A 26,589-nucleotide genomic window follows, 5' to 3' on the forward strand; every position below is an offset into this window, starting at 1 on the left:
AGATTAAATAGCATGTCCACTGTAGCAGGTGTTCCCCAGTCAGGACAGAGCCTGGAGGATAACAGAGTGAGAAGCACATCCTTGGTGCTCCCCTGGGGTCACTCCACTGTGTGCACACACAGCTTTGTCCTTTAGGGAAGTGTCCAGAGTATCAAGCAAAAACACCAAGGCAAAGGAAATTACATCCTATTTATTCTTTTCTCAAAACCTTCCTCAAACCTATCAATCTGTCTCACATTGGCACCAAACACCAAATCCCTTTTGCAGCCAGCGGTCTAGTCAGGGAGCAATTTTGTTCCCAAGGGAATGTGGAAGTTCCTAAAGACAGTAAAGGTTGTCATGACTAGAGCAGGGTGCTACTGGCATTTAGCATGGAAAGGTCAGGAATGTTGCTTTGTATCCTGCAGGAAACCATCCCCTCCCTCTAACAAACAAAATACCATTCACCAGAAATAATGGAGCCAGGGTAGAGAAATCCCAAGTTAAACCCACCTGCTACCTAACACTTCTCTCTCCTTCCAGATTCTTCTCTTTACACAGAGTGACATTTTTTAAATAGTTCTGAGAAACAGACTCCCTGTCTCATTAAAGAGTTAAAAGGAAGGAAAGTGTTTAAACAGAATAAGTTTATTTGGAAGTCCAATAAAGCTGTGAAAGGAAGTAAGTAGCAAGACACTCCATCCCAATGAAGAGTCCGATGGGGAGTTCTCCCAGAGGGAAGTGTTTATCATATAGGGCTCCTCCTATATTTCCTCTCCTTGGCTTGTACAAAGACCATCTCAGCTCTTTTCATTGGTTGAGTGGGCACCCGGGGAATCATGGGAAGAAGAAATATTTGAGGAGGAGCCCAAGGCACTATGGGAACAAGAAGTGCCAAGATGGGACACATATTATCTACCATGAGTTACGTCCACCCCTTTTTAATCCTTATCTACCCCCTTTCTCTCTCAGTTCCTCTGTATCCTTAAGGACAAATCTAAATCTCAAACTCTCCAGGGTATATATACAAAGCTCAATTTGATCCGGCCCCTTCCACTCACAATCTAGTGCTTCCTTTGGGACCCTCCCTTGACCTCATCAAGCAGCTTCCAGGCCAGGAGGCCTCCCAACCATGCTGAGAGCGGTCCTTGAAGATTCTTCAGCTCACCTCTCATCTGATGTTGTAGACTGAAGTTTGTCCCCTGAACTTGAAGTCCTAACTCCTGGTACCTGAGAGTGTGAGCATATAAATTTAAAGATGGTGTCTTTAAAGAGAAAATAAAAGTAAAATGAGGGCCACAAGTGGGCCCTACTACAATATGGCTGAATCCCTTAAGAGACGAAGGAATTAGGACAGAGGCATAATGGGAAGACTACAAGGAGACAGAGTTTAAAGATAGCCTTCTACAAATCAAGGATTGGGGCCTGAGAAGAAATCAATCCTGCCCACACCTTATCTCAGACATCCAGAACAGTAAGACAACCATCTGTTATTCAAGCCACCGTATGTCATGGGCTTGTGAGAGCAATCCAACCCAACCAGCTAACATCCTTGTATTCACCCTTCCACCTCACTTTAAATCACTAACTCTCAGACCCCTTCAAGGACACCCAACCTAAAGCCCGTGCCTTGGTTATTCACTCTGGTCATATCTTGTTTTTTTCCTTTTTCCCAATTTGTGCCTAAGCAACGTGATGTATCTCCACTGTCTTTCGCTGGACAGAATGCTCACTGAGGGCAGAGAAGCACTACCTTGCTCAGCTCTGTATTCCAGGCACCTGTCATCACTCTCTTGGTCCCCAAATGAATTACTTGCAACCATTCTAAAGAAGAAAAGCAAATACTGCACTACAAACTTATTCTTCATCTCTAGTACTTTCTTAGAAAGTTCCTCTACCAGGCTGGGAAGGTAGCTCAGTGGTAGAGCGCTTGCCTTGCATGCAAGAGGCCCTGGGTTCAATTCCTCAGCACCACATAAGCAAAAAGAAAAAAGCTGGAAGTGGCGCTATGGCTCAAGTGGTAGAGCGCTAGCCTTGAGCTGAAGAGCTGAGGGACAGCGTCCAGGCCGAGTTCAGGCCCCACGACCAGACCCGCCCCCCCCCCAAAAAAAGTTCCTCTACCTTTGCTCCATTTCCCTACAATGTGAGTGAGATAGGAAGTCTAAAAGGGGGGCATGGGCATGCCTGGACTTCAACAGGTAAATGACTACCCTGCCTGCTTTAAAGGGGTTTTCAGCCCAACTCCTGGGCTTCCTAGTGGCTGAAATATTTATCCCATCCCAGTGTGCTGGGTCACATTTGGAACTGAAGAAGGATAAGCATTAGCACAAAGTTGGCTAGCTAGGATTGGTCTTCTTCCCTTCTCTGGTGTGTTTTTTTTTCTTCATTAAGCTGAAAAACTTAACAGAGCTATCCATTTTCACTGTAGCATATCACTTACTTAAAATAACTATACCATCTGTATGAAGAAAGAAAGAAAGAAAGAAAGAAAGTCAAGTCCTTCTGCAGTAGACAGAGGCAAGCAGCCAGCTACAGCAGTTTCCCCTGTAATCTGTGACACTCACAAATTTCTACTTGATGACGGGAACAGAACTGGGGCAACTACAGAAATTCCAACAGCTGTGGCATTCCACCAGAATCATTCCAGAATACGCAGTGAGTGCTGCAGACTTTTCCAGCAGAGAACTGGGAATTCTCTTTCTCCTGCTGAATCCTGTAGATTCTCTCCCCACCCTCTACTTATCTTCTCTCCCAAGAGGCACCTTGGGCTTGGTACAATACAGAACTGACATTTGCAAATCATCAACAGATTTCTGACCAACAGCCTTCATTCTCCTTTGCATCCTGACAATCCAGGTCTGTAGGTTCAATGCACACAGCAAGCAAGGCACACAAACGTACCTATGTTCAGATACACCATGGCTTAACACTCACTTCTGCAGATCTCAGATTTTATCTAAAATCACTCCGGAGAATGAACAACCTCTTCCCACTGACTTGGGCCAACAAATATGGTGTTATGAGGCCAACTAAAAGCTGCTGTCTGTTTTCCCTGTGACTTGCCTCTGAAATACACACTTGCCTATAACCACTCATGCATGCACATAACACATCCATGGGCACAGGAAAGGCCGCCTACTGAGGCAAGTCCTCCCAATTTGTTTCTGAACATCTCTCCAGGATCCCTGAAGGCCTCTTCAATTCTAGACTGTTTCGATGATGGCATCAGTACCAGACAGAACCCGAGACATCTGTCCTGTGCATTTCCCAGAGCCATTCAGTTCTCATTAAATGAAACACTTCATCATGCTGGAATCTGGCGATGGGCACACTCTAGCTTTCATTAGGAAGAGAGCAGTCATGCAAGGATGTCTGTATGGTAAGAAGATATGGCTCGAGCTCCAACCCAACCTAGTCTGCATGCCACCCTGATCATATGAGCTCATTCCACAAGCCCTGCCCCCAATATTTACCCATCTGATCAAGGAAGATGTAATCCAGAGAGATTGCTGCGGGTCTAAGAAAGGTGACCCTGGGTACTCAGAGATTTGATAATAACGCTGTTCATGATCCCAAAGGAAGACCATATATAATTCTTCATCAGGAACCATTTATGAATGGAGCAAGTCACCAGGACAGTAAGTGAGCCCAGCTAGCTGCCCACCACAGTCCCCACATCAAACAATTTGTTTCTCCCATGAGATGATAAATGTTTTGTTTCCTTCTTATAAAAAATGAGTGTGTAAAGAAAGCCAGTGGCTACTATTAATGAGGCAAGCAAAGACAAAGTGGAGAGGTCTACGAAAAGGACAGTTTTCTACCAGGAAATGGCTGTTTAAATTATTTTCCTCCTGTATTTATAGCCTCGTTAAGGACTTGAAGCTGTTACTTACATTTTTTAGCTCTGCTTCATTGCACTTCATGAGGAAAATTATGCTGGAGTGGCGTTAATGTAGTGGGAATCTGCCAGCACCACCGGACACAGCCCTCAGGAGATCCAGCATCTACAGTCCTGGGATCTCACAGCCATAACGGAATTTGATGCTTTCATGATACTGACCTGAGGTGTGCCGAGCCCCACCCCCAGCCGGCCTCCATTCCCCTTGGGCTCCTTTAACCACCCTCAAGAAGTTGATTATTATTGACTTTTCACTAGAGAAGATCTAATATCTATTGAATCACTTAAAACTTGGCAGGAGTTTAACATCAGTTCTTCTTTCTTTCTTACAATAGCCCAGGAAATAGGCCTCATGATCATTTTGCAGATGAAGAAACTGAGGCACAAGAAGTAACTTGCCCAAGATCACCTGACGAGAACAGTATAGTAATGGCCAGGTAACATAATATTTCAGCATGAAATATTAGAAGAAAGACTAAGAAACATATATGAGAGAAAATAATTTTCCATGTAATTCTTACTGATAAAATTTAAATTTTTTTCCCAATCATTGAGAGCAGTTTTCTGCAATATAAGTCTACCACGGACAAGTTTGGAATTTTTCCTGGAAAGAGAAGGAATAACTAATTTCAGTTAATTGAGGTTAGCATTCCCCATCATCAAAATCTATTACAAATGCCTGCTTTTCTATGTTTCCCCCAACTATTCAAACATGTAAATGCCATTCTTCACTTAGGAATCTCTAGAAACAGGTGGTGGGCTGGCTGTGGTCCACTTGTCAAATCAGCTTCTGTACCACAAGAAAAGAGATCTTTGTAAAATAAGAAATGACAGAGGAATGTGGCCTCAGGACTCTTCTTGTCCATCCTGTCACACTGATGACACTGAAATGAACCTGCTGTTCCCTGTGTGTCCCCTACCCCCGAGGGACCTTGGCTATTATGTCACCACTGCATCCTCAGCAGAGCGAGTGGCAGATGCCTGGCACGCATTCCACAAAAGACTGTTGACTGAGATGTGAGGACAAAACCTATTGACCCCTAAGTGCCTTTCCATTGCTGATATACTTGAGTTCTGGCAGTTTGTCTAACCTGCCTTGAACCCACTGGTACTCTGGGTGTGCAGACGGTTCTGAAGTTCCAAGGAAGAATGGCCCAGAAGCCAAACGCTGTGTTCTCTTTTCACATATATCCATACCCTCATCGGTGGTGGGCCAAGAACACTAAGCAGGAGCCAGGAGCCCACCACTCCCCAGGCTTTATGCCTTTGAAGCTTCCAGCAATGGCAGTAAAACAGTGAAGCTACATGGAAGGTGAGCAGGGCAGACAGCTTTCCAATCAATTTTCTCAGGCTGGCCATAAGCTAGGTTTAAGGGAAGATCAATCAACACTGTACTTGAGCAGCTCTCAGAAACAGCCACAGGGTCAAGGTAAAGACAAAGGATCATGGCTAACGCCAAGGTCAGCCCCACGCACACAGGGACAGATGCAGCTATCTCCACCGACACTGGGAATCATTCTGTAATCAACCACTTACACAGATTCCCCACTTCCCTCACACAGGGCAAGAATATAATGCACCAACCAGGAAGTGAGATCAGAAAAGCAAAGATCTGCCCTAAAGCACATCTCTGTAAGCTCAGAGTAAGAAGACACCATCCTCCCACCAAAACAACACAGAGCAAAAAGGAAAAAGCCCCATTAATACAACTTCCTTAAAAAGGTAAAACTCCTAGTCATTAATGGATAATGCAAAGTAAAAAGACTTGTCACTCATTGAGAGATGAGATCTGCTACTAATTAGACTCATAGAGTGTCAATATCTAGAATTCTCTTATAAAACTATGTAAGAAAACACCAAGTGATCCAATAGAGAAATGGCCAAAGCACAAAAACAGGTACTTCCACTGATGAGACAACTCCAACAGCCACTTAATATGCACTCAATGTCACTTCTAATCAAAGAATAATTAAGGGAACAAGGAAGCTCTCTTTATAACCATCAGACCTGCAAAAACTTGAAGCATGGCATCTCAAGGGGCAAGGAGATGAGAAGAGCAACAGGAACCCACATGTGGCATATGATGAAGAGATGCTGGAGAGCAATAAGACAGCTAGCTCATCATGAAGCAAGAGTGCTCACATACAGCCCGTCACCTTCCCATACACACACTAGGCTGGAGACACACATGCACAGTGTACAACAAAACAATAGCAGAACAACACTGTAGGACAAACTAACTGCTCATCAGAAGGGGAATGTGTGTATGCATGCGTGAGTGAGTGCATGCACACGCATGTACTGGTCCTAGGGCTTGAACTTAGAGACTGGGCTGGGCACTGTCTCTTAGCTTTTTCACTTAAGGATACTGCTTTACCACTTGAGCCACAGTTCTACCTTCAGCTTCTTGCTGGTTGTTAACTGAAGAGACTTTTCCGCCCAGGCTGGTTTTGAACCAAGATCCTCTGATCTCAGCTTCCTGAGCCACTGGCACCAAGGTAACACATTCTATTTTAATAAATCTATGGAGACAGAAAAGTACTTTTTAAATGTACAAGAAGGATAAATATCAAGTTCAGGACCATGGTCTCCTTTAGCAAATGGGATCAGAGTTGCTAATTAGCTTCAACTGCAAGATGTCTGTCTTTATTTAAACAACATTCAACAAGCAGGGTAAAATATCATAACATGCCAGGCACTGGTGGCTCACACCTGTCATCCTAGCTACTCAAGAGACTGAGCTCTAAAGATCGTAGTTCAAAGCCAGCCCAGGCAGGAAAGTCCATGAGACTCTTAACTCTAATAAAGTGCCAAAAAGCTGGAAGTAGAGCTGTATCTCAAGTGGCAGAGCACTAGCCTAGAGCAAAAAAGTTCAGGGGCAGTGCTCAGGCTCTGAGTTCAAGCACTTGGAACAGCATACACACCAAAAAGAGAAATCAGAACACTAGGAGCTGGGTAGTGAGCACACAAGTTTTCTCCATGTCTTTCCTGGTAACTTTATTCCTATGGTTTAAAAATATGTCCTATTAACACAATCCATTACAAAAAATAAAGATAATATTGATATTTGGAAAAATGTACGAGAGACTACTAATCTAGGCTTCAACAAAGCCCTAAACTACAAATGAGAGATAAAGGGGACACATGTTCACACTGGAAAAGAAAGAGAAATGCAAGATGTCCAAATAAGAGATTCGGTCTATTATACATGCTTTTCATTTTGTGAAAGGCAGCAACAGTTGCAGTATAAAAGCCAATTGTGGAGGGAAAGGACAAATATATCTCACAAAATACATTTTCCCTCCCAACTTGTACAGCTATAGCATTCCAACAGTAAGAATAGCAAGGCCTATCCAGCAAGTCAGATACTAGATACTCTTAAATATCAACTCTCTGAGAAGCCAGGGTTGAAAAACCCATAACAGAACTCTTCCTTAAACTAGCCCCCATCTTCCTCCTTCCTTTCCACTCAATATGGGGTGCCACTGGTTTAGTAAAGGAGGCTTGATTGGGGCAGTCAAAGCTCTGATTTGTCAGAAGGGTCCCTGGCTTTCCACACTAAGGAACTCATGAGAGGTGGTATTGGGACATGAGGGAGAGGAAGAGAGACAGTGAAAGTCCTGCACTTTGTCCCTCCTTTCTACAGGAAAGTAGATGTTAAAATGCAAAGAGCATATGTGCACTCAGAAGTCTGCCAGACCTGGTTCCAAAAGCTTAACCACAACTATACTGAAAGCTGTATGACTCCAAACAAGTAAGTTATCCTCTCTGAGTCTTAATTCTCCATTCGAAAATTGAGGTAAGCCGACTCGTCTAACAGCCTTGCTGAACGATGATAGATAAGATAGACAGATAGCTGGCTGGCTGGCTAGAATTGGGAATGACTGCCTGAGACCTGATGGTCAACTAAACCCAAAAAAGTAAATCACAGGAAGCAGAGACCAGGTTTGAAGAGGGCAGATGAGGAGCTCCCAATGCAGACCCTACCTGCATGTCTTCTAGCCCACGATCCTCTGAGCTCACTCCTTCCTAAGAAATAATCAGCCTCTGGATCCTAGCAAACTCTAGTAGGAGCTAAACTCTAAGGACAAACCAACACTTCTGAACAATGTGGTTATGCAGCAGGCCAAAAGCGAAAAGACACATGGGACTCACCATTGAAACTCAAGGAAATTGCTTCACTGTTTCCTCAGAGGTAAAATAAGGCCTTCGTAGACCCTGTCTGAATTCCTTTTCAACCTTCAGTGTGCTCGTTCATTTTGTGTGACTTGAACCTGGTCCCTACAGTAGGCCAACACCCACCATCTGCCCATCCTAGATAATTCTTCACCATTTTAAAATAATTGATCTTCACCTTTAATAGATGGTAACACTCCTACAAGGTAGGTACTGAAGGTCCTTCCTTCTGTCTAAACATAGACTAGGAGCCAGAGGTTGCTAGCCTGTTGAGAGGCAGGGCTGAAACAGGGCTGGAGCTGGCCAGGCTTCTGGTCTCTGCTGGGATTGCATTCTGGTGTCTGCCATCGCCTCGGAGATGGCTGGTCCCATTCTCCCCTGCAACAGAAGAAAATACCTCCAAAGAGCCAGGAGTCAGACCTGCCTCCAGTTCCCTATGGATTCAAGGGGCCTCTCTGGCTCCCTTCAATTACCCACAATCTTCCATTGTGTCTAAGCAAATGAACATTGTTTGGCTTATCACTTCTGATTAGGGAAGGAAACCCTGCCAGAGAAATAAAAAAACCAGAGCCTGTTACCACCAACCAAGGAAGGAATGCAAATTAACCAGTGCAGCTTTAAAATTTTTTCTTAAGTAGCTTAATCCATTAAACAGGTGCATCCCACTTCTACAATCTGCTCACACAGAACCCCTCCCTCTGCACTGAACCCAGGACAGGCTGTCCAGCATGAGGAATTTACTGACGTATGCAGTGAATGATGTTGGTACCGCTAGCAAGCACCAGACTTAAGAAGTATTTACTGTTGAGAGTTCTCACCTTTAGATTCCTATCCCTGTATGATTGCAGTTTTCAGAGCTTCTGAGTGAGCAATTTACCTTTTCAAGAGACTTGTCAGGTTTGGTAAACCAAAAGGATGCATTTGTTTACAATTTCCAGATTGCAAAGGATAGTTTATGACTGTCCCGAAAACAAAGCAAGATGAAAAATGAACGGGTTATGATTACAGAGCTCTTCTCCTTCCAGTCAGCACCACAGCCCATATGCTCTGCATTTCCATTCTGTTCCTTCCAATCTCAGGGAGGGGTTTTATTCACTCTCATGCCTCAGTTTACTCATCTACAAAGTAAAAACAGAGCCTTGAAGAATGCCCTGTGTAAATCAGCCTGGACCAGCTCCCTAAGTAAATCAAAATGTTGTTTCATTCATCTTGGTACTGGAGCTATGTCAGACACCTCAAGCATTTAGCATGAGTACTCATTCTCATTGTGTGTCACAAGCACCAAAAAAGTCTCTTAAGAAAAGAAATGGTACCAATTCCGCAGGAGCTTCCAAGTTTTTCACATATTTTATGACAGTACTCAGATACAGGCCATAAGATTAATCAGGGCTCCTTTCTTAAAGGTATTATTATTCATTATTAAACAGTTACTGTTATATAAAAATTAGATGTCATGTAGATACACAATATGTCATTTCATGAGGCATACCATTATAATGTAGCTATGTGATTAATAATTAGAGGAAGGGTGATCTGAACTCTGAGAGGATCCACCTTGCACTGAATACAATAGGATTGTTTCAGGTGAGAAGAGAGAACAGGAGAAGGGAACTGTTCATTAACAAGCCATTCTTCAATCGAATAATGCGTCCACAGTATAGCACCAGGTCTTCCGGTTACTCTTTGCTAACGGAGACAGCTCAACGTCTGGCCAAAAGACAATGGCTTGTTGAAGCCTGAGGTTGTGATTAACTTATTTTAATAGTTGAAACCTAAAGTCTTTTCGCTCTCCAGTCCCACCCCATTCCTGAGTCTGTTCATCAGTCTTCCAAGCTTCCCACCACTGAATTCAAACCTGTCTCTCTGTCTCTCTCTGTCTGTCTCTCTGTCTCTCTGTGTCTGTCTCTCTCTGTCTCTCTCTGTCTGTCTCTCTCTGCCTCTCTCTGTCTCTGTCTCTCTCTGTCTCTCTCTGTCTCTCTCTGTCTCTCTCTCTCTCTCTCTCTCTCTCTCTCACACACACACACACACACACACACACACACACACACACAATTCTGCTACATTAGGCCAACTGAATCATTTCTCCTTTCCAAAGCTCTACTCCCCATCCCAGCTGACAAGCTCTGACTCCCCTGAGCCCAGGATTCCAACTACCACCGAGTTCTCTTCCCCCACCATCTTCTTAACAGCCTCACAGTTCTGCTTCAAGCTCCAGGAGCAAGATACACCTTCCCTGGATAACTTACCTTGTCCACTATATGGTTCGACCTTTATGGTGATAACCCCAAAGTGATCTCACCAGCTAAGCTCTCCCCGTTCAACTCCATCCTGTACCCACAGTTTCTCCCTTCCATCTCTTCCCCCCCCCCCCCCCCGGTCCAGGGGCTTGAACTCTGGGCCTGGGTGCTGTCCCTGAGCTCTTCAACTTAAGACAAGGGTTCTACCACTTGAGCCACAGTGCCACTTCCTATTTCCTGGTCGTTAATTGGAGATAAAGAGTTTCATGGCCTTCCCTGCCCTGGCTGGCTTTGAACTGCAATTCTCAGATCTCAGCCTCCTGAGTAGCTAGGATTACAGGCATGAGCTACTGACACCCGGCTTCCCTTCCATATCTTACTGCCAAGAATCTTTTATGCCCAGCTTATCCAAACATGGAACTTTTCTTTTTTGGGGGGCTGGGGGGAAGAGTGGGTGTCTGGTCTTGGGGCTTGAACTCTGGTGAATTCTGGGCCCAGGCACTGTCCCTCAGCTCTTCAGCTCAAGGCTAGTGCTCTACCACTTGAGCAACAGCGCCACTTCCAGCTTTTTTCTTTTTGCTTATGTGGTGCTGAGGAATCAAGCCCAGGGCCTCAGGCATGCAAGGCAAGCACTCTACCACTGAGCCACCTTCCCAGCCCCATTTTAGGATTTTCTAAACTTACTCCTCTGATATCAGTTGGTAGAACCACCAACCATCCCTCTCTCTTGCCTCCAATCTACACTCACCAGCAAGTGCCTCACACCCCTGCCACTCACAGCCCTCATGCTAATCCTTCCCCTACCTGTTTGCAATCAAGAGCTCTCCTGCCAGTAAAAGGCATCCTTCACACAACTGTAGCGCAAATCTCATCACTTTGTGTGATGTCACCAATGTCTCTGAGTGCCATCTCTCAAAGGGCCACAACCCCTGTAGGTCAGCACAGGAGGCCCTGTGTCTTAGTCAGGCCATTTCTCTGGGAGTTTCCTCCCCAGCTCCCCAGGATAGCTCATAAGCCCCTCCCTTACAACCTTTCAACATAACTTATAAAACTCTCTGTGTCACCGCTGACCATAATACTGCATAAACATCTGCTGGTGTGCCTACCTCCTCCTCAGCCCTGTGAGCAACTCTTACAATGTGCCCTAATATAGCCCAGGGCCCAGAATATCGGAAGGAAGGAAGGAAGGAAGGAAGGAAAGAAGGGAGGAAGGGAGGGAGGGAGGGAGTAAGGGACAGATGAGTACGTGGGTGGATGGATGAAAGAATGGATGAATGCTTCCTTATGCTATATTATGAAAGGCATGTCACCACTTACTGCACTTTCTGGAGTATTCCTAAGAATTAGGATGATTTCTCACTCCTACATACAGTCCACATTTCTAAAGTTTAAGACTTGTGGTACTAGAACATGTTTCTTCATGCTCAGATAATAACTTGATCCAAACATCCTTATTAAGAAAAGCAGAAAGGGGCAGGAACCTAAGATTTATTAAATTCATATTATGGTTCTATTTCCTGAGAAGGCCATAGATGCTTCATTCCATTTTCTACAAAGCAATCTTCGCCCATGGATTAGCTTGAATGTAAACCAAAAATTCTTCACAGCTCAAAATCAAACTTTGAATGCAGCCCAACTTGACCCAGCAATCACAGCAGGTAGAAGCTTGCCTCCAGAACTTTTCGTATACAAACACTTTGTATATATACAATGATGTGTGTGCTGTCAACTGTCCCAAGAACAAATCCAACAACCCTCAGTGATGAACCACTCTCACAGAGCCAGCTCACAAGAAGTCACTGTCAAGGTCAGACACATGTGATGATCCAGGTACATCCAGTGAGTGACAGCACCCCTAAGAATCAACGCATTGGGTCTTCAATTGAGACAACCTCCTAGTCTCCAGCCAGAGAGAGGCTGATTTCCCAATTCCTATGGTGTTTCCCAAAGCATCAGCACCCTACCATTGGCCTTCATTTGTTTCCTTCTGTATCCAGGGAGTAGTGACAGCTACAACACGGTGGCATTTGAGGCTGGGACTCTCATCTAGAGCAGGCAGAGCAACAGCTTTTTGCTCCTGGAGGCCTGGCTGGAAGGAAAGGACCTGGATGGGTTGAGTCAAGAGCCTGCCTTGGTCACCCAAGGCTGCCTAAGTGCTGGGCCGGTCCCCCCAGCTACACCCACTCCTGGCAACCCTAATGGTCTCTGGACCAGAAGCCCAATCTGTTTACAAATATGCAAAGTGCCAACTCTTTCCGTGGGCTAGATGGGAAGAGAATACTGGCTCCATGTGAACTTGCCAAGAGTTTACAGATTAGGCCAGATATGAGCAACACCGGCTGAATTAAAGGGGGAAAAAAAAAGGCTCACATCAAACCAGAACTGCAGGTACAACCCAGCCTAGAGCCTGCCTTGCCTCTCCCTGGATGGACCCCATGCCTCTCTGCTAACCTCCTCGAGCAAGAAGAGAGTTTAAGGGGCCAGCTCCCCCCTGCAGTTTGTGATAACCAGCTCCAGCAGGCTCCTGCCCTGCCTGGCACCACTCACTTTCTACCTTACATCACGATCCACCCCGCGCTGCAGGATGATAATGTATTTACAGACAGCCAAGGCTCTCCAGCCAGAAGGAAAATTTCACCTAATTAAATAAAAACAAAGCAGAAAACAAAAGCCTTCAACTAGTGCCAAAAAGAAAAAAAGGATAACTTGATCTTTCATGGTCCTTTAGAGGCAGGAATGCCAATGATTTTCTTTCTTTCTTTCTTTTTCCTAAATGCATCTTTGAAAACAATCTCAGTGTCTCTCATTAGAACTCCTAAAAAAATCAATACGAAAATGGCAAACAAACCAAGAGAAAAAAAATGAATAAAGGAAATGCATGATCATGGCATAAGAAAATAAGATGGCCAATGAACAAATGAAAAGACATACAACCTCACATAACCAGGAGAAAACACCATTTTTAAAGTGCTGTGATGGGCAAAAGTTAGAAAAGTGAAGGCTTTAAGAGTTGGTAAACTCCCAGGGGTATCTGGCAATTAAAAAAAAAAAAAAAAAAGCCCTAGCAGAGTCTATCATGAGCTTTCTTCTTGATCATGGGTTCTGGGACTCTATCTCTAGATAGAGCTATATGTACACCTCAGAGAAACACAGATAATCTTGTCTTGCCTTGTCTTGACAGCATTATTTGTAATTCAAAATTTTAAAAAATCCAGACACCAGTGGCTCACACTTAAAATCCTAGCTACTCAGGAGGCTGAGACCTGGAAGATCCAGGTTCAAAGCCGTCCTGGGCAGAGTCCTCAAGACCTTATCTCCAAAATAACCGGCAAAAAGCTTGGCTGGAGGTATGGCTCAAGTGGCAGAGTACCAGCTGAGCAAGCACAAGATCCTGAATTAAAACACTAACACCTAATAAAAAGGAGATGGGGTATGTGACACAGAATTTTTCTACTGATAAAGAACAGATTTTAACAAGAACTTAGGAGCCAAAGCATACTGACTAAGGAGAAGGTCTGTAATAGCCAGAGAGGAAAAAGCAAGTCATAAAAAAGTATATGTACCATAAGCCCATGTTTGTTTATTTCTAGATATGTGCTTTTTAGTCTATATGAGCCTATGGAGAGTAAATACTCTGAGGAAAAGTAATTGGAAAGGCCTTTTAAGAGGCTTGTGTGTTTTCTGTTGGCTTCATTTCTTCAAAAGCAATTCCTTAAAATGCTACCATTGGAAATATACCTAGAGCTGCCAAGCTGATATGGAGAAGACACTACACAGTGTTGTTTATACGCAGGGAGGAGAAAGGGAGAAAAAGGGGAAGACAGGAAAAAGGGGAGAGAGGCGAGATGGAAAGAAGAAAGACAAAAGTGAGGGAAAGAGGGGTGAGAGAGAAGGAAAGAGGAGACAGGAGAAAGGAGAGAGGTAGAGAGGGGAGAGGAGAGGAGAGGGAATGTGGGAAAGAGAAAAAAAGAGATAAGAGAGAGGAGAGGCGGGACAAAAAGAGAGAGATTTGTTTAAGAGATAAAAGCCAAATGGAAAATGTCATCCCATTCATCGAATTACAACACACACACACACACACACACACACACACACACACACACACACACACACACACACACACACACACACACACACACACACACACACACACACACACACACACACACTCCCATTTCTTAAAGACAATCCATTTCTTAAAGAAAACTTGAGAGAGAGGGGTTTGGTAGAGGAGTATTTGACATAGTTATGGAGTTAATGGTCCCAAATACTGGCTCAAACTAAACAGGAAAACATCCAGGAGCCATCATCCAGCCATCTGTGGATGGCTGCTTCTTAATGAGTTGTTACAGGAAGCCACCCAAGACCTATATTTCCTTTCATTCACTTTTGAAGCATAAACCACCCTTTGACTCAGGCCTCCTCTCCTGGCGCACACCTCAGTGGAAGAGGTATGGCTGGGTTAAGGGGAGATTCCGACTCTGATTAAGGGGTGTGAACTTGAATTGGTCCGCTGCAGGAAATGCAGGCTTTGGGTCCTGGTCCTCCTTGCTCCCCCACCATTATAGCCTGCTCTGAACTCCTTCCATATTCCTGGCTCCTACAGGTAGCATCAGCCCCTGATTTCTGCAGGAAGACAGAACTCATGCAAGAGCACCAGGGGCAACAAAGGCAGAGCCTGTGTTGTATCCCAAGGCTGTCAGGGTGTCTAGTTTCCAGTGAAACCCAAGTGGGTGGAGGGTCATCCCACAACCAGACTCTTGGAAAGGTGGGGGGAGGGGGTTGGAAATGACATCCTTTCAACATTGCATAAAAGAAGCCAGACAATCTTGCCCATTCAACAACAGAAAAAGGTCACCCATCATACTGAAAATTGGGGGAAGAATTCCCTGGAGTCCTGGGGTGTTGGCAGTGTTCTCCTCCTTGATATGAACACTGGCTCAGGTGTGTCTATTTCCTGAAAATGCACAGAGCTCCCCCACCTAACAGCAGTACACTTTCAGCCTGTGGTTGAAATTTCTATAAAGCCTTGACTTTAAAAAGTAAAAGAACACATTTTTGATTGGCACAGCTGACTGCTCAGTTGACTCTGTCCTTTCTTCATTTGCAGCCTGAGCCAGGAGCAAACTCACTGGTCAAAGTCACACTATGTCCCATAGCTCGTGATGTGCTGGGCAGGGGGGCAGAAGGGGGGGATGGGACAGCATGGAGGGGAGAATGGCATGTCCGGGATTTATTTTTAATCGATTCGTTCATTTTCCCTTAATACTCAAAACCACTCCTCTCCTTTTTCTGGTATGCCCAAAATGGCATCAGCCACACCCTGATAAACCCCAAGCATGCAGACTTCTCAGGCCTGGCGCGAGACTGTGGTCACATCTACCAAAGCCCAGCTGAAGAATCAGACTGGGGGATGCATTCAAAACTTCTGTTCCATTCCAAAATGAGCCTGACCCACACATGAGGATGCCTCTTCTAGAGGTCAGGTCCATCTAGCTGCAGTCCCCCAAACTCATCCTGCAAGTGCTCCGAAGACTATGTCTGGCTGTCAGGAACTTTAGAGGGTCTTCTGACCTTTCCATGGGTTAGTTTGCAAGTTCTCTCTTCTTTTATAAAATGAGAAGTTTTCTAGCAGGGCGCTGGTGGCTCACACCAGTAATCTTAGCTATGCAGGAGGCTGAGATCAAAGCCAGCCTGGACAAGGAAGTCCATAAGGCCCTTATCTCCAATTAACCACCAAAAAGCCAGAAATCAATCTGTCAATCAAGTGGTAGAAAGCAGCCTTGAGCCAAAAGGCTAAGAGATAGCACCTAGGCAGCATTCCCCTCCAAAAAAAAAGTTTTATTTTCTTTGGCAAAAACAAAAATGTAAAGTTTATAGGAAACTGTAAAGAAAGAAAAGCAATTCAGAATGACATATTTGCACAGTGAAACCACAGATTAAGTGGAATGCTCCGCTGATTATTTAAAACTGCCTTCTCCTTTGAAATGGTAAAAAAAAAAAAAAAACTTAGCAACCTTCCATGAATGGGTAGAGACCTATATAGAGACTCCTCTGAAGAAAGGAAGGCCTAAAGCTATTTATCTATTATCTCCAAATCAAAGTAGGCAGAGAGTTACCTCCACATTTTAGAATACTAAGTAATACCATCTAGGCTATTCAGAACCCTGGCCTAAAGGTTGGGGGTGGTTAGACCATCAGGTGGATTCTCCCAGCTCAGAAATACATACATATATACATACATGCATGCATACATACATATCGCAGTAACACCTGCTAGTTTTGAGTCTTTTTTTTTTTTTTTTTTGTAGGTCGTGGGGCCTAAACTCTGGGCCTGGGAGCTATCCCTCAGCTCTTCAGTTCAAGGCTAGCGCTCTACCACTTGAGCCACAGCACCCACTTCCCGGATTTTTCTGCTTATGTGGTGCTGAGGAATCGAACCCAGGGCCTCATGCATACAAGGCAAGCACTCTACCACTGAGCCACCTTCCCGCCCTAGTTTTGAGTCTTTAACTCCCATTTCCTCCATGAGAGAATGAAATGTTTCTCTCTCCTACTTTAACCTTGCTTTGAGCCATCTAGGTCAAGACCTTCTTTCCTCTCTCCCTCTTGCTTTGTCACTTAACATTTAAGTGTATGTCCTCATTCTACTCTTAGTGGAGACACCAAAAATCTGGGATCTTAACACCTATGACCAACCATCATCAGCAACATCATCTATTTGTATTCAGCAAAATAGTCTTCTCTAATGCCCAGAAGATGCATCCCAACATCCTCGTTGGATGACTAAATCCTTGGCTAGTACCAAACCCTAACACCAGATAACCCAGATAGCTGCGAGTTACCAGCAGATTTGTGGTATATACAGCATAGATGCTGTTGAAGCACCCTTGTTGAAAACAAGGGTGCCAAAAAAAATGCCACTGTGAAGCAGGCTCACATCTGAAATCCTAGCTACTCAGGAGGCTGAGAATTTAGGACTGCAGGCAGGAAAGTACACGAGTCTCCTATTGCCAATAAACTACCAAACCGCTGGAAGTATAGTTGTGGCTCAAGTGGTGGAGTGTTAGCCTTGAGCAAAAGCAGCTTAGGGACAGCACTCAAGGCCCTAAATTCAAGCCCTGGGACTGACATACAAGGTCCTAAATTCAAGCTAGGACTAACACATAAAAAGGTTAAAAGAAATTTTTTTAAGCCATGGGGACATCCAATGAGGGGAGCAGAAAGAAGCAGGAAGGACTTCCTCTCAAGTTTTCTGTCTTAGAGTGTGGATCTTCCATATAATAATCAAGCCAACCTTTCCTAGTATAGCATCAGTCAATCAAAGGACTACAACCAGCACTAAACAAAGAGCCCAAAGCAACTTTGTGGACTATTATCAATTCTTTAGGCTCATTCATTACCCCTAAAAATCCTCCCTAAACACTGCCTACAACCTCCTCCACTTCCCTCTCCCATGAGAAGAGGGTACTTAAACTTGTAAACCTCATTGGAATTGGGGACTACATTTTCATTGGTTATTGTTTATTTTTTGTGCTGGTCCAGGGGCTTGAACTCGGGGCCTGGGCACTGTCCCTGAGCTTTTTATTATTATTATTGTTATTTTAAATCAAAGCTAGTACTCTATCACTTAAGCCACCACTCCACTTCTCATTCTCATCCATCCCTCCCCTACCCAGCCGTTCCCTTCCCTCACTCTTCCTACGTTGTAGGCTATACAACTGGATTCTTTTCAGTACCCCATCCGCCCAGCTTCTCCTCTATATTCATCTACACCTTTCCCCTTGATCCCATACCACCGCTTCTGAGTACCAGCTTCCTGGTATTTTACTTGGCTTGACTTTGATTTTGGCTCTCTAAGGAATTACACTATTTGAGATCTCCCTGTTTCAGTTAATACATTTGTATATACTTGAATACCACCCGACACATTTACTTAGGAGTTTGTAAGCTACATCTAGCTCCCACGTGTAAGGGAAAACACGGAACCTTTGTCTCTCTGTGCCTGAGTTACTTCACTTTACGTAATTTTCCCCAAGTCTTTCCATTTCTTTATAAATGATAGAATACCATTCTTTCTAATGGATGAGTAAAATCCCATTGTGTATATATACCACATAAGGTATTTTTTAATTTCAAAATTAATAAGTAACTTCAAAACCACAATGGAAAACCTAGAATTTAAATCATGTGAATTTCCATTCTCCACACCAAAGTATCAGGGCTTGTTTGCCTTCCACCTTCTCCATCTAGTTTTGCTTGTTTCTTAATGTTTTTTTTTAAGGTTTCCAAATTCCCAGAGGTCTACATCTTGAAATAGAGATATATTACTCAGAATTCCTAACCTCTAGCAACTTGAGAAAAAAGAAGGAAAGCAATCTACATTAACTAATGAAAATCAATAGTAAGGAACCACTTTCGACAAAAAGCATCAAGTTATTAATCTTTTTCAAAATAAAATCAACTAGGCAGCCTGTAGGTCAGCTTGGGTGGTGACAAGATAAGAACACCTTCTCTCAAAAAGCTCTGCAAACAGATGATGACATCATACAATGCTGGTGACAAGGTCACCACTGGAGCTTACCTAGAAATGACATCTCCATTTGTAGGGCTCTACTCTGCGGTATAGCCTGCGCTGGTACTCTATGCAGGTCTTTTACTGTACATTGCAATAGAGTAGCTATTATGCCAATTTTACAAATGAAGAAATGGAGATTTAGGAGGACAAACCAGGGAGGGAGAACTAGATGAAAATCAAGATCTAACTGGCTCCCCAGAGAACTCTTTCCCACTGATCACCAGTAAAACAGCAAAGACAGACCAGCCTATTGTGAACACATTGCTACAACTGTCCATGATTCTCTCCACCTTCTCAAGATTGGGTACTACAAGGGATCAAACCTCTGATACACACATACTAACTGAATTACACATCTGAGGAGATGCACAGAGTGCTCTAAATCTGAAACGGGGTTCCTCATTCTCATTGCTAAAATGCCAGGAATACCAGAGCAATGAATACCAAGAAAACAAAATAAAATAAAATGCCTGAGACAACCTCTCTTGGACAATGACATTTTGTTGCCACATTGTGTACATAGAACAAGATATTAACGTTCAATATGCATGCATGTCTTATATTGTAGTCCATTTGGGTAAACCTTCATTCACTGGATTCATCTGTTTACTCAAAGAGCCTGCTGAGCTCCCCCATACTCAACTTGATAGGGAACACAAGGGAAGAAGAAACACAAGGAAAGCTTCAGCTGACCAGAACAGAAGAATGAGCATTAGCTAGCATTAATTACCAGCACTGGAAATTATAGAAACAACAGAAATGAGAAGGAAAGAAAATATAAGAATTACAAAGAAGGAAGAAATGTATTCCAACAGAAACACCGTTGAGGGCTTCAGAAAAATCATTTTCAACCAGGTTGGCTTTACATTTGGGTAAAATGACAACCTACATTCTAAATGAAACATTGAGATAAATGGAGTCATGATAGTTAATAGCCACACCAAGAGGGGTATAAGATTGGGAAGGGATTTAAAAGCCTGGCGATGGAGTTTGGACTTGACTTGACGCACAATGACATGAAATGAGTAATTCTTCAAGTAGGTTAAACCTAGCCACCCAGCCTAGAAAGACACTCTGAACGGGAAACAGTAAGAAAGCAGAATTTAAAAACTTAAGCATCTATTTGGGAATCACAGAGATCAGCTTTACCTTAATAACTTCTCCAGCTATTCCTCTCCTAACAAGAAATATTATGAAAGGCTGGTCAAACGTTAAACAAATACGTTTTGCTTCTGACTATTTGCTGAAGGCAGAGACAACTCAAGTCATCAATATTGGACTTCGGCAAACAGCAGACAGTATTTTTGGCAGCAGGTCTGCTGTCCTAGTTATATGTTTTGCTTTGTTATATGTTAATGTTATTTGCTTAGCTATATGTTAATGCTTTGCATTTCTTCAACATCATTGGTTCAAGGGACACACAATCTAAAATGTAACAGGCAGTGGGGGGGGGGGGGCTTCTAAGAGGGGTTGGGAGATAGGCTCCAGATTCTAGCTTCCTGATAATCCAGACAAAAGAGTAGATTATATTCTTCAGTCTTCTGTGTTGACAGCCTGCCAGGTCTGAGCACTCATCAAAAATCATAACCAGTTTTTCTTGAAATCTTTAAAACCTTGGGGGAAAAATGTAAAGGGTAGAATCAGATCTTAGTAACCGTGTACACAAAGCTAGAAAATTCCTGATAATGGTTCCATATTTCTGGCAAAGAGGTGGTTTTTCAGACTAAATCTTTCTTGCAAAGTATGTTTTTATAGATCTACCTTTTTGATATATGCCTTTCTGGAATAAAGAGGAGGAGGAGGAGAAGAAAGAAGAGGAGGAAGAAGAAGATATAACTCTTGCAAGAGAAACAAGTGACCCACAGCACTTGCAGCATGGATTAAATGTCTTCAGCCTTGTGTAAGCAAATCAATAATAGAACAAGCAATGTTGGAATATCATTTGTACCAAGCTCCCTTGGGAGGATACAAGACAGGGATTACAGGGGAGGTAGGAGATCCTTTATGCCTGAAGTGATATCTTCCAGATACCGCATGATATATTTCAACACAAACTTTTGGCAGGAGGAATCATCTCTGTCCCAATGGAGCCACATTTTCAGTTATGTGAAGTGAAAAGTAGCTGCAGGAAAGTCCCCCTCTTGATTTCCTTCACCTTCTTTCCAGCCAGGTTACCAGATAGACAGGCCATACAGACAGGCAGACAAAGTAGCCTTATTAAAAGCTCTGCCTACAACTGCTTCCAACCCAGAGCCTCTGAACCACAGTTTGGAAGCATTTGATTTAATGAAGCAAAAGGGACCATTCTCAGCAGAAAAAGAAGTTTTCCTAGATATCACTGCCAAGATAAGGGATGAAATCATCCTAGAAGTTCCAAGAGAAAGTGGCAGAAGCAGCTCAGATGGAAATGGAGAAAGGATTGGACATTCGAACCGTACAAAACCCACATCCAAGAGCACCAAGGAGCCAGGATAAGAGCATAGGCGCATTGTAGAACCTTGATCTCAGAGTGCTAGAGAAGATAGAAAACAAAAACAAAGAAAGAAAACATCTCGCACTGTCCTACCTGGAAGGAAAAAAAGATAGGTAAGAAAAGCATGGCCAACTAGAAAGAATAAAAGCACTGCATATATTATTTTCATAACTAAAGCTGTAAGAGACTGCTCTAATCTCCACAGTGGTAATACTGCTGTACAAACATGTTTTCAAAATCAAGGCCTCAGTGGAAATCCAAGTCCAAGCTGGAAATTCTACAAGGCAAACAAGGCTGTCCTTCTTCCTCTGCAAAGTTTCCTGCTGAAACCCAGTGAATAAGAACAGATTCATTTCTTTAAAAGACAAAACAAAGGCTTCAATTCTTTTAAATATGCTTATTAATATTTAGCCAGTTAAACACAAGCCTTTCCCAGTTATTGTCTGGCAGCCCATAAATATTTAGCAGGAGTAGACATAGCACACACATACACACATCTGCAGAAAATACACATTCTCTCCTGCCCCCAGGTCTTAGGCATTTATGGAATTGTCCCCAAATTGGAAAAAAAAAAAATGAAAATTCCCTACTTGCAGTAAGATCATTGAAAGCTATGCTCAACAAATTTCTGGGAGAAAGTCTCTGCCTCCCACAGATTCTAAATTCCTGTTGCTGTTGGGTTTTTTAATCCCTCAGTACTAAGGATGGAACTCAGAATCTCACACTCACTAGGCCTGCACTCTACCTCTTGAGCCACATCCCAGTCCTTGTGCATTTAGTTTGTTTTTCAGCGAGGGTCTTGATGGAACTTTTCCAGGGCTGGCCTCAGACTTCCTTCCTCCTACATCCACCTTTTGAGTAAATTGAGTTCCCCAATTCTCTTTACATTTTCTGATTTATAGGTCCCAAGGTCAAACAAAAATATTCCATCTTCCATGAACCCTGGAGTCATGATGGTTAAGGCTTTCCTTAGGCAATTACCCCATTTTCATCAACAGCCCAGTCTTTAATCACATTTTTGTTCCCCCACCACCACCACCAAAGAACATAGGATTCAATCCAATATTTTTACCCATTCTGCCTGGTTTCTGTGGCCAAGCAGTCTTGACAAATAATGCTCTCCCTAATATAAATGGCACTGATGATAATTACCATTGGTCGGACGTTCTCCACATGCCAGGCCCCTTTACAAACATCTAATATTTATAACAGCTTCAATCAAAGGTATCATTAGCTCCATTTCATAAATGAGGAAAAGCCACTCAGGGAGGTTAAGTAGTCTGCCCAATGTGATGTGAAGTAAATTGAGAATCAGGGATTTAGATCAGAGCTGAGTCTGCATAAACTTTATGCCATTTCTTCCTGGATTCTATTACCTGGCCATACACAAAGAAGAAATGGGCAAATCTGACCATATCTCATCTTTGTTTCAGCACTAGCCAGAAAAAGAGGCTATCCTATGAGATTCTCCTGTGTGCTTCCCCCCAAAAATAAAAATTATGAGGGTGTGTGTGTGTGTGTGTGTGTGTGTGTGTGTGTGTGTGTGTGTGTGTGTGTGTGTGTGTGTGTGTGTGTGTGTGTGTGTGTGTGTGTGTGTGTGTGTGTGTGTGTGTGTGTGTGTGTGTGTGTGTGTGTGTGTGTGTGTGTGTGTGTGTTTTAGAAAAATCACTGGTCTGCCGACGTTGACAAGTGATTTCCAGTTTTAAAAACTAACAAGAGTCTCCCCAAGAGCCAATTATTAGGGCCGATGCAGCTCATAAAACAGACCATAAAAACCATTTCTGTTATATTAGTCTTGTGTTTTCCTTTTCCACAGGACTGTCTGAGGCGGGGAAGGTGGTAGAAAGTCCTTCCAAGCCATAGCTCATCCCTGGGAACACATGCCCTCATCTCTCCCTTCTCTTTCTTTCTTCATCTCTCCCTTCTCTTTCCTTACCTGTCCCTTCCCTTTCCTCCTTCCCTTCCGCCTTCTCAAGACAGTAGCAGCTCTCAAGTTTGCACAAAGGAAACATGATTAACCAGCCTCCCCTGCCAGAGGGCCATCTCCAATGGGTCCCAGGAGCCACTTCTAATTTACTTAAGTGATTGAAATCTCCCCTCTCCCCACAGTTACTCAACCCTGCAATACCAGCCAGCAGATATAATTGCAAAACAGGTAAGCTAGTCTCACCAATCTACCAATTCAATGCCAGCATACATTGCAAATTACAGGGTATAAATTTAGCAGGGGTGGGTCTTGACACACATTCCTGCAAATTACATGTTGCCTGGCTAGTAGAAAGTGCATTAATTACCTTGGGTGCATGTACAACTTCCACTTATTCCCTGGCTTTCTGGAGAGCATCAAGAAACTCAAGAGTAATTGACAAAGATTAAAGCATAAATAAATAATGCCTGCTGAGTAGGTGGGTCTTTTTTCCAAAGCTCCTGGGACTAGAATTGTTAACTTTCTCCCTGTAGATTCAGAGAGGCACTGAGTCCTCCTGCGTGAGGCTTAGGACAGACAGACCCAAATCAAGTCATAAAATGGAACCCATAAGACTATAACCTCCACCAAGGCAAAGGCAACATGTCTTCCCTCTTGTGCTAAAAGTTCTGCTTCTGCAAGACAGAGACATTGCCAGCTGAAGCAGGACAGATGCCGCCCCCCCCCCCCCCGGTGTGATATCTAACTACATGAAAATTAGCTATGGGAGAGTCTACCCTAAGTAATTGAGCCCTGTCCAAGCACTTAGCTAAGTACTCATCACTATACCAGTGCAACTTTACAGAGAAGTAAACAAGAGGTCAGAGAGTTGACCTACTTACTCATGATCACACGATTTGAAACTCTGATCTGTGACTCTAAACCCCACAATGCTAGGCTCAAGGAGCTGCAAGACAACCAACTACTGAGACAACCAGCCAGAGATGACCAATGGGATTTGGAAAGGGAGAAAATAACACCATACATACTATCACCCCTCCCATGTCCCACCTCCTCCATTCCCAGCTCAGAGCCACCAGAGGGCTACCACTAAGGCTGCCCATGTCATTTTTCCCACAACTCTGGGAGGTGTCTCACTTCATCTACTGCATTCATACAAAAGTAAGGCTGAGAAAATGAGAAAGGTCAAGATCATCCAGCCAAGTCCAGCACCTGTGGCTTATACATGTAATCCTAGCTACTTAAGAATCTAAAATCTAAAGGATCACCATTTAAGGCCAACCAGGGTAGAAAAGTCCAAAGAATTCCATCTCCAAAATAACTGTCCAAAAGCTGGACTAAAGGCATGGTTCAAATTGTAGTGTATCATCTGAGTGATCAATCAAGAGGTCTTCAGCTCAAACTCCAGTACCAGAAAAAAAAAATTTTTTTTTAAGATAGCTAGGTACCTCTGAGCTCTGTTCTGACCAAATCACGATGATGAATATTTGGGGGGTGAGGGGCGGGCAAGGGAGGGTGGGAGAGGAGATGGAACTTTTTCTGTATTTCGTATTGTATGTTTTCTTCAACATGTAACCAATCTTTATCTTGTCAATACAGTCAGCCAACCGATTGGGGGGGGGGGGATTAAAAAGCTAGCTAGGTACTAGTGGCTCACACCTATCATCCTAGCTACTCAGGAAGCTAAGGTTCAGATGATGTGGTTCACGGCCAGCCCAGGCAGAAAAGTCTCTGAGGCTCCACCTCCAATTAACCAGAAAACAAAATGCTGGACTGGAGGCACTGGCTCAAGTGGTAGTGAATCAGCAATGAGCAAGAAAGCTAAGAAAGCCTAGTGAGAGGGTAAGGACCTGAAATTAAACACAAAATGATTATGATGGTGATGATGATGATGATGATGATGATGATGATGATGATGATGATGATGATGATGATGATGATGATGAGTAGGAGGAAAAGGAGGAGATTATCTAGCCAGAAATTAGCAGGGCCAAAAAGCTAACCCATCATCTATACCTCCGGAACTCAGAACTTTTGCCCCTAATCTATGAGTTAACAACCACTCTGGTCACAACTAATATATACAACTAATATGAGAAAATATAACTAAACAGGTCAAAACTGCTTGGACCAGGACTTTGATGGTGACACCCACTAAGGTCCTCAAACCCATTTTTTCCAGCAGGGTAAGGAAAGAGGGCCATTTTCAGGTCACATCCATAGTGCACACACACCAGTGGTGGTTTACTAAGTTACCTGGCATCCACTTTGTCTTCTGTTGGAATTACTTCTGTATAGCCATAATGTAATGGGACCTCTAACCAGGGATCCTACCATTGCTAGGCAAAGGGACACTATGTGATCAAAGCTGAACCAGTATAGGTACTTAGGAAAGTAACTGTAGAATGGGGACAAAGACATGTACAACATGCCATTGCTCCTAAGAAGGATGACTCTTTTATCTGAAACTCAAATTGGTATTCCCTCTTCCTCTCTAACTGGATTCAGTTTAGAAAACTCCCAGGCCTCCTGACCAAGGGAGCTTGACCTTCAGCAGGAAATCTAGGCTGAGAAAGCATAGGTCAGCCGAAGAAAAGCAGTGGGTCACACTCTCATGGCAGCTATCTGTGTTTTGTCCATACTAAATCAGAAAAGGGTGCCAGAAGATGGTGACTTTCAGAAAAGGCACATTCACTGGCAGGAGATGCTGCTTGGGCCAGCCTGGTCCATTAAGATCAAGTATATCTTATCAGAAGAGGGGACTTGTCACAGCCAGGCCACCCCCACTGAACATCTCATATTGATAGGGCTTTTCCTCTTTGTAGTCATAATTTGATGGATTAATTATGCTTGGAATTCTTGAATGCTCAGGGTTATGACCTCAATCCCGACTTCAGGAAATTGCACATTCTTTGTCATAATTGGAAATGTGTATGGTTTTTACCTAACAAAAATACAATGCTAACCTCATAGCCTATGCAGCATTATTCAGTGCAGAGAGCTGATGAATAAAGTTGGAAAATCCTGTGTAGGAAAGAGTTGTTCTAAAACAACAAATCTGTACAATGCCTGTTAAACTTCTATGGCATAAATGCTGATTATAATTAAAGCAGTTTCTCTTATTCTGTTCTACTAGAAAGTGAAAAGTGTTGGGAAGAGGTGCACTGTGGGACCCTGAGCAAGCCAAGTCAAAAATCATTGAAAGCTGTTTGTCTGGACTTCTGATCTCTCAATAGCTTGTCTTAGTTCACTGTACTAAGCCAGGGGATATTCTAGTGGACAGCCTATCCCTCCTGCCCAGTCTGGGCCTCAGGAAGGCTG

At 43.5% G+C, this 26,589-nt stretch overlaps 1 protein-coding gene across 5 annotated transcripts in view; it reads right to left on the minus strand.

The window, feature by feature from the left end:
• Ldlrad3 (low density lipoprotein receptor class A domain containing 3) overlaps nt 1–26,589 on the minus strand; it is a 247,230-nt gene that overhangs the window by 167,033 nt on the left and 53,608 nt on the right. The window contains exon 1 of one of the 5 annotated variants that reach the window (XM_070032586.1): nt 1,148–1,171. The exons of the other annotated variants lie outside the window; for them this stretch is intronic. Within the exon in view, the coding sequence (XP_069888687.1) occupies nt 1,148–1,154 (7 nt within the window). The 5' untranslated portion in view covers nt 1,155–1,171. Of the gene's footprint in view, nt 1–1,147; nt 1,172–26,589 lie in introns of those variants that run through there. 5 annotated transcript variants of the gene reach the window in all.

Source organism: Dipodomys merriami, unplaced genomic scaffold (assembly GCF_024711535.1).
Source record: "Dipodomys merriami isolate MVZ:Mamm:240054 unplaced genomic scaffold, mDipMer1.0.p SCAF_21, whole genome shotgun sequence".
Lineage (NCBI taxonomy): Eukaryota > Metazoa > Chordata > Mammalia > Rodentia > Heteromyidae > Dipodomys > Dipodomys merriami.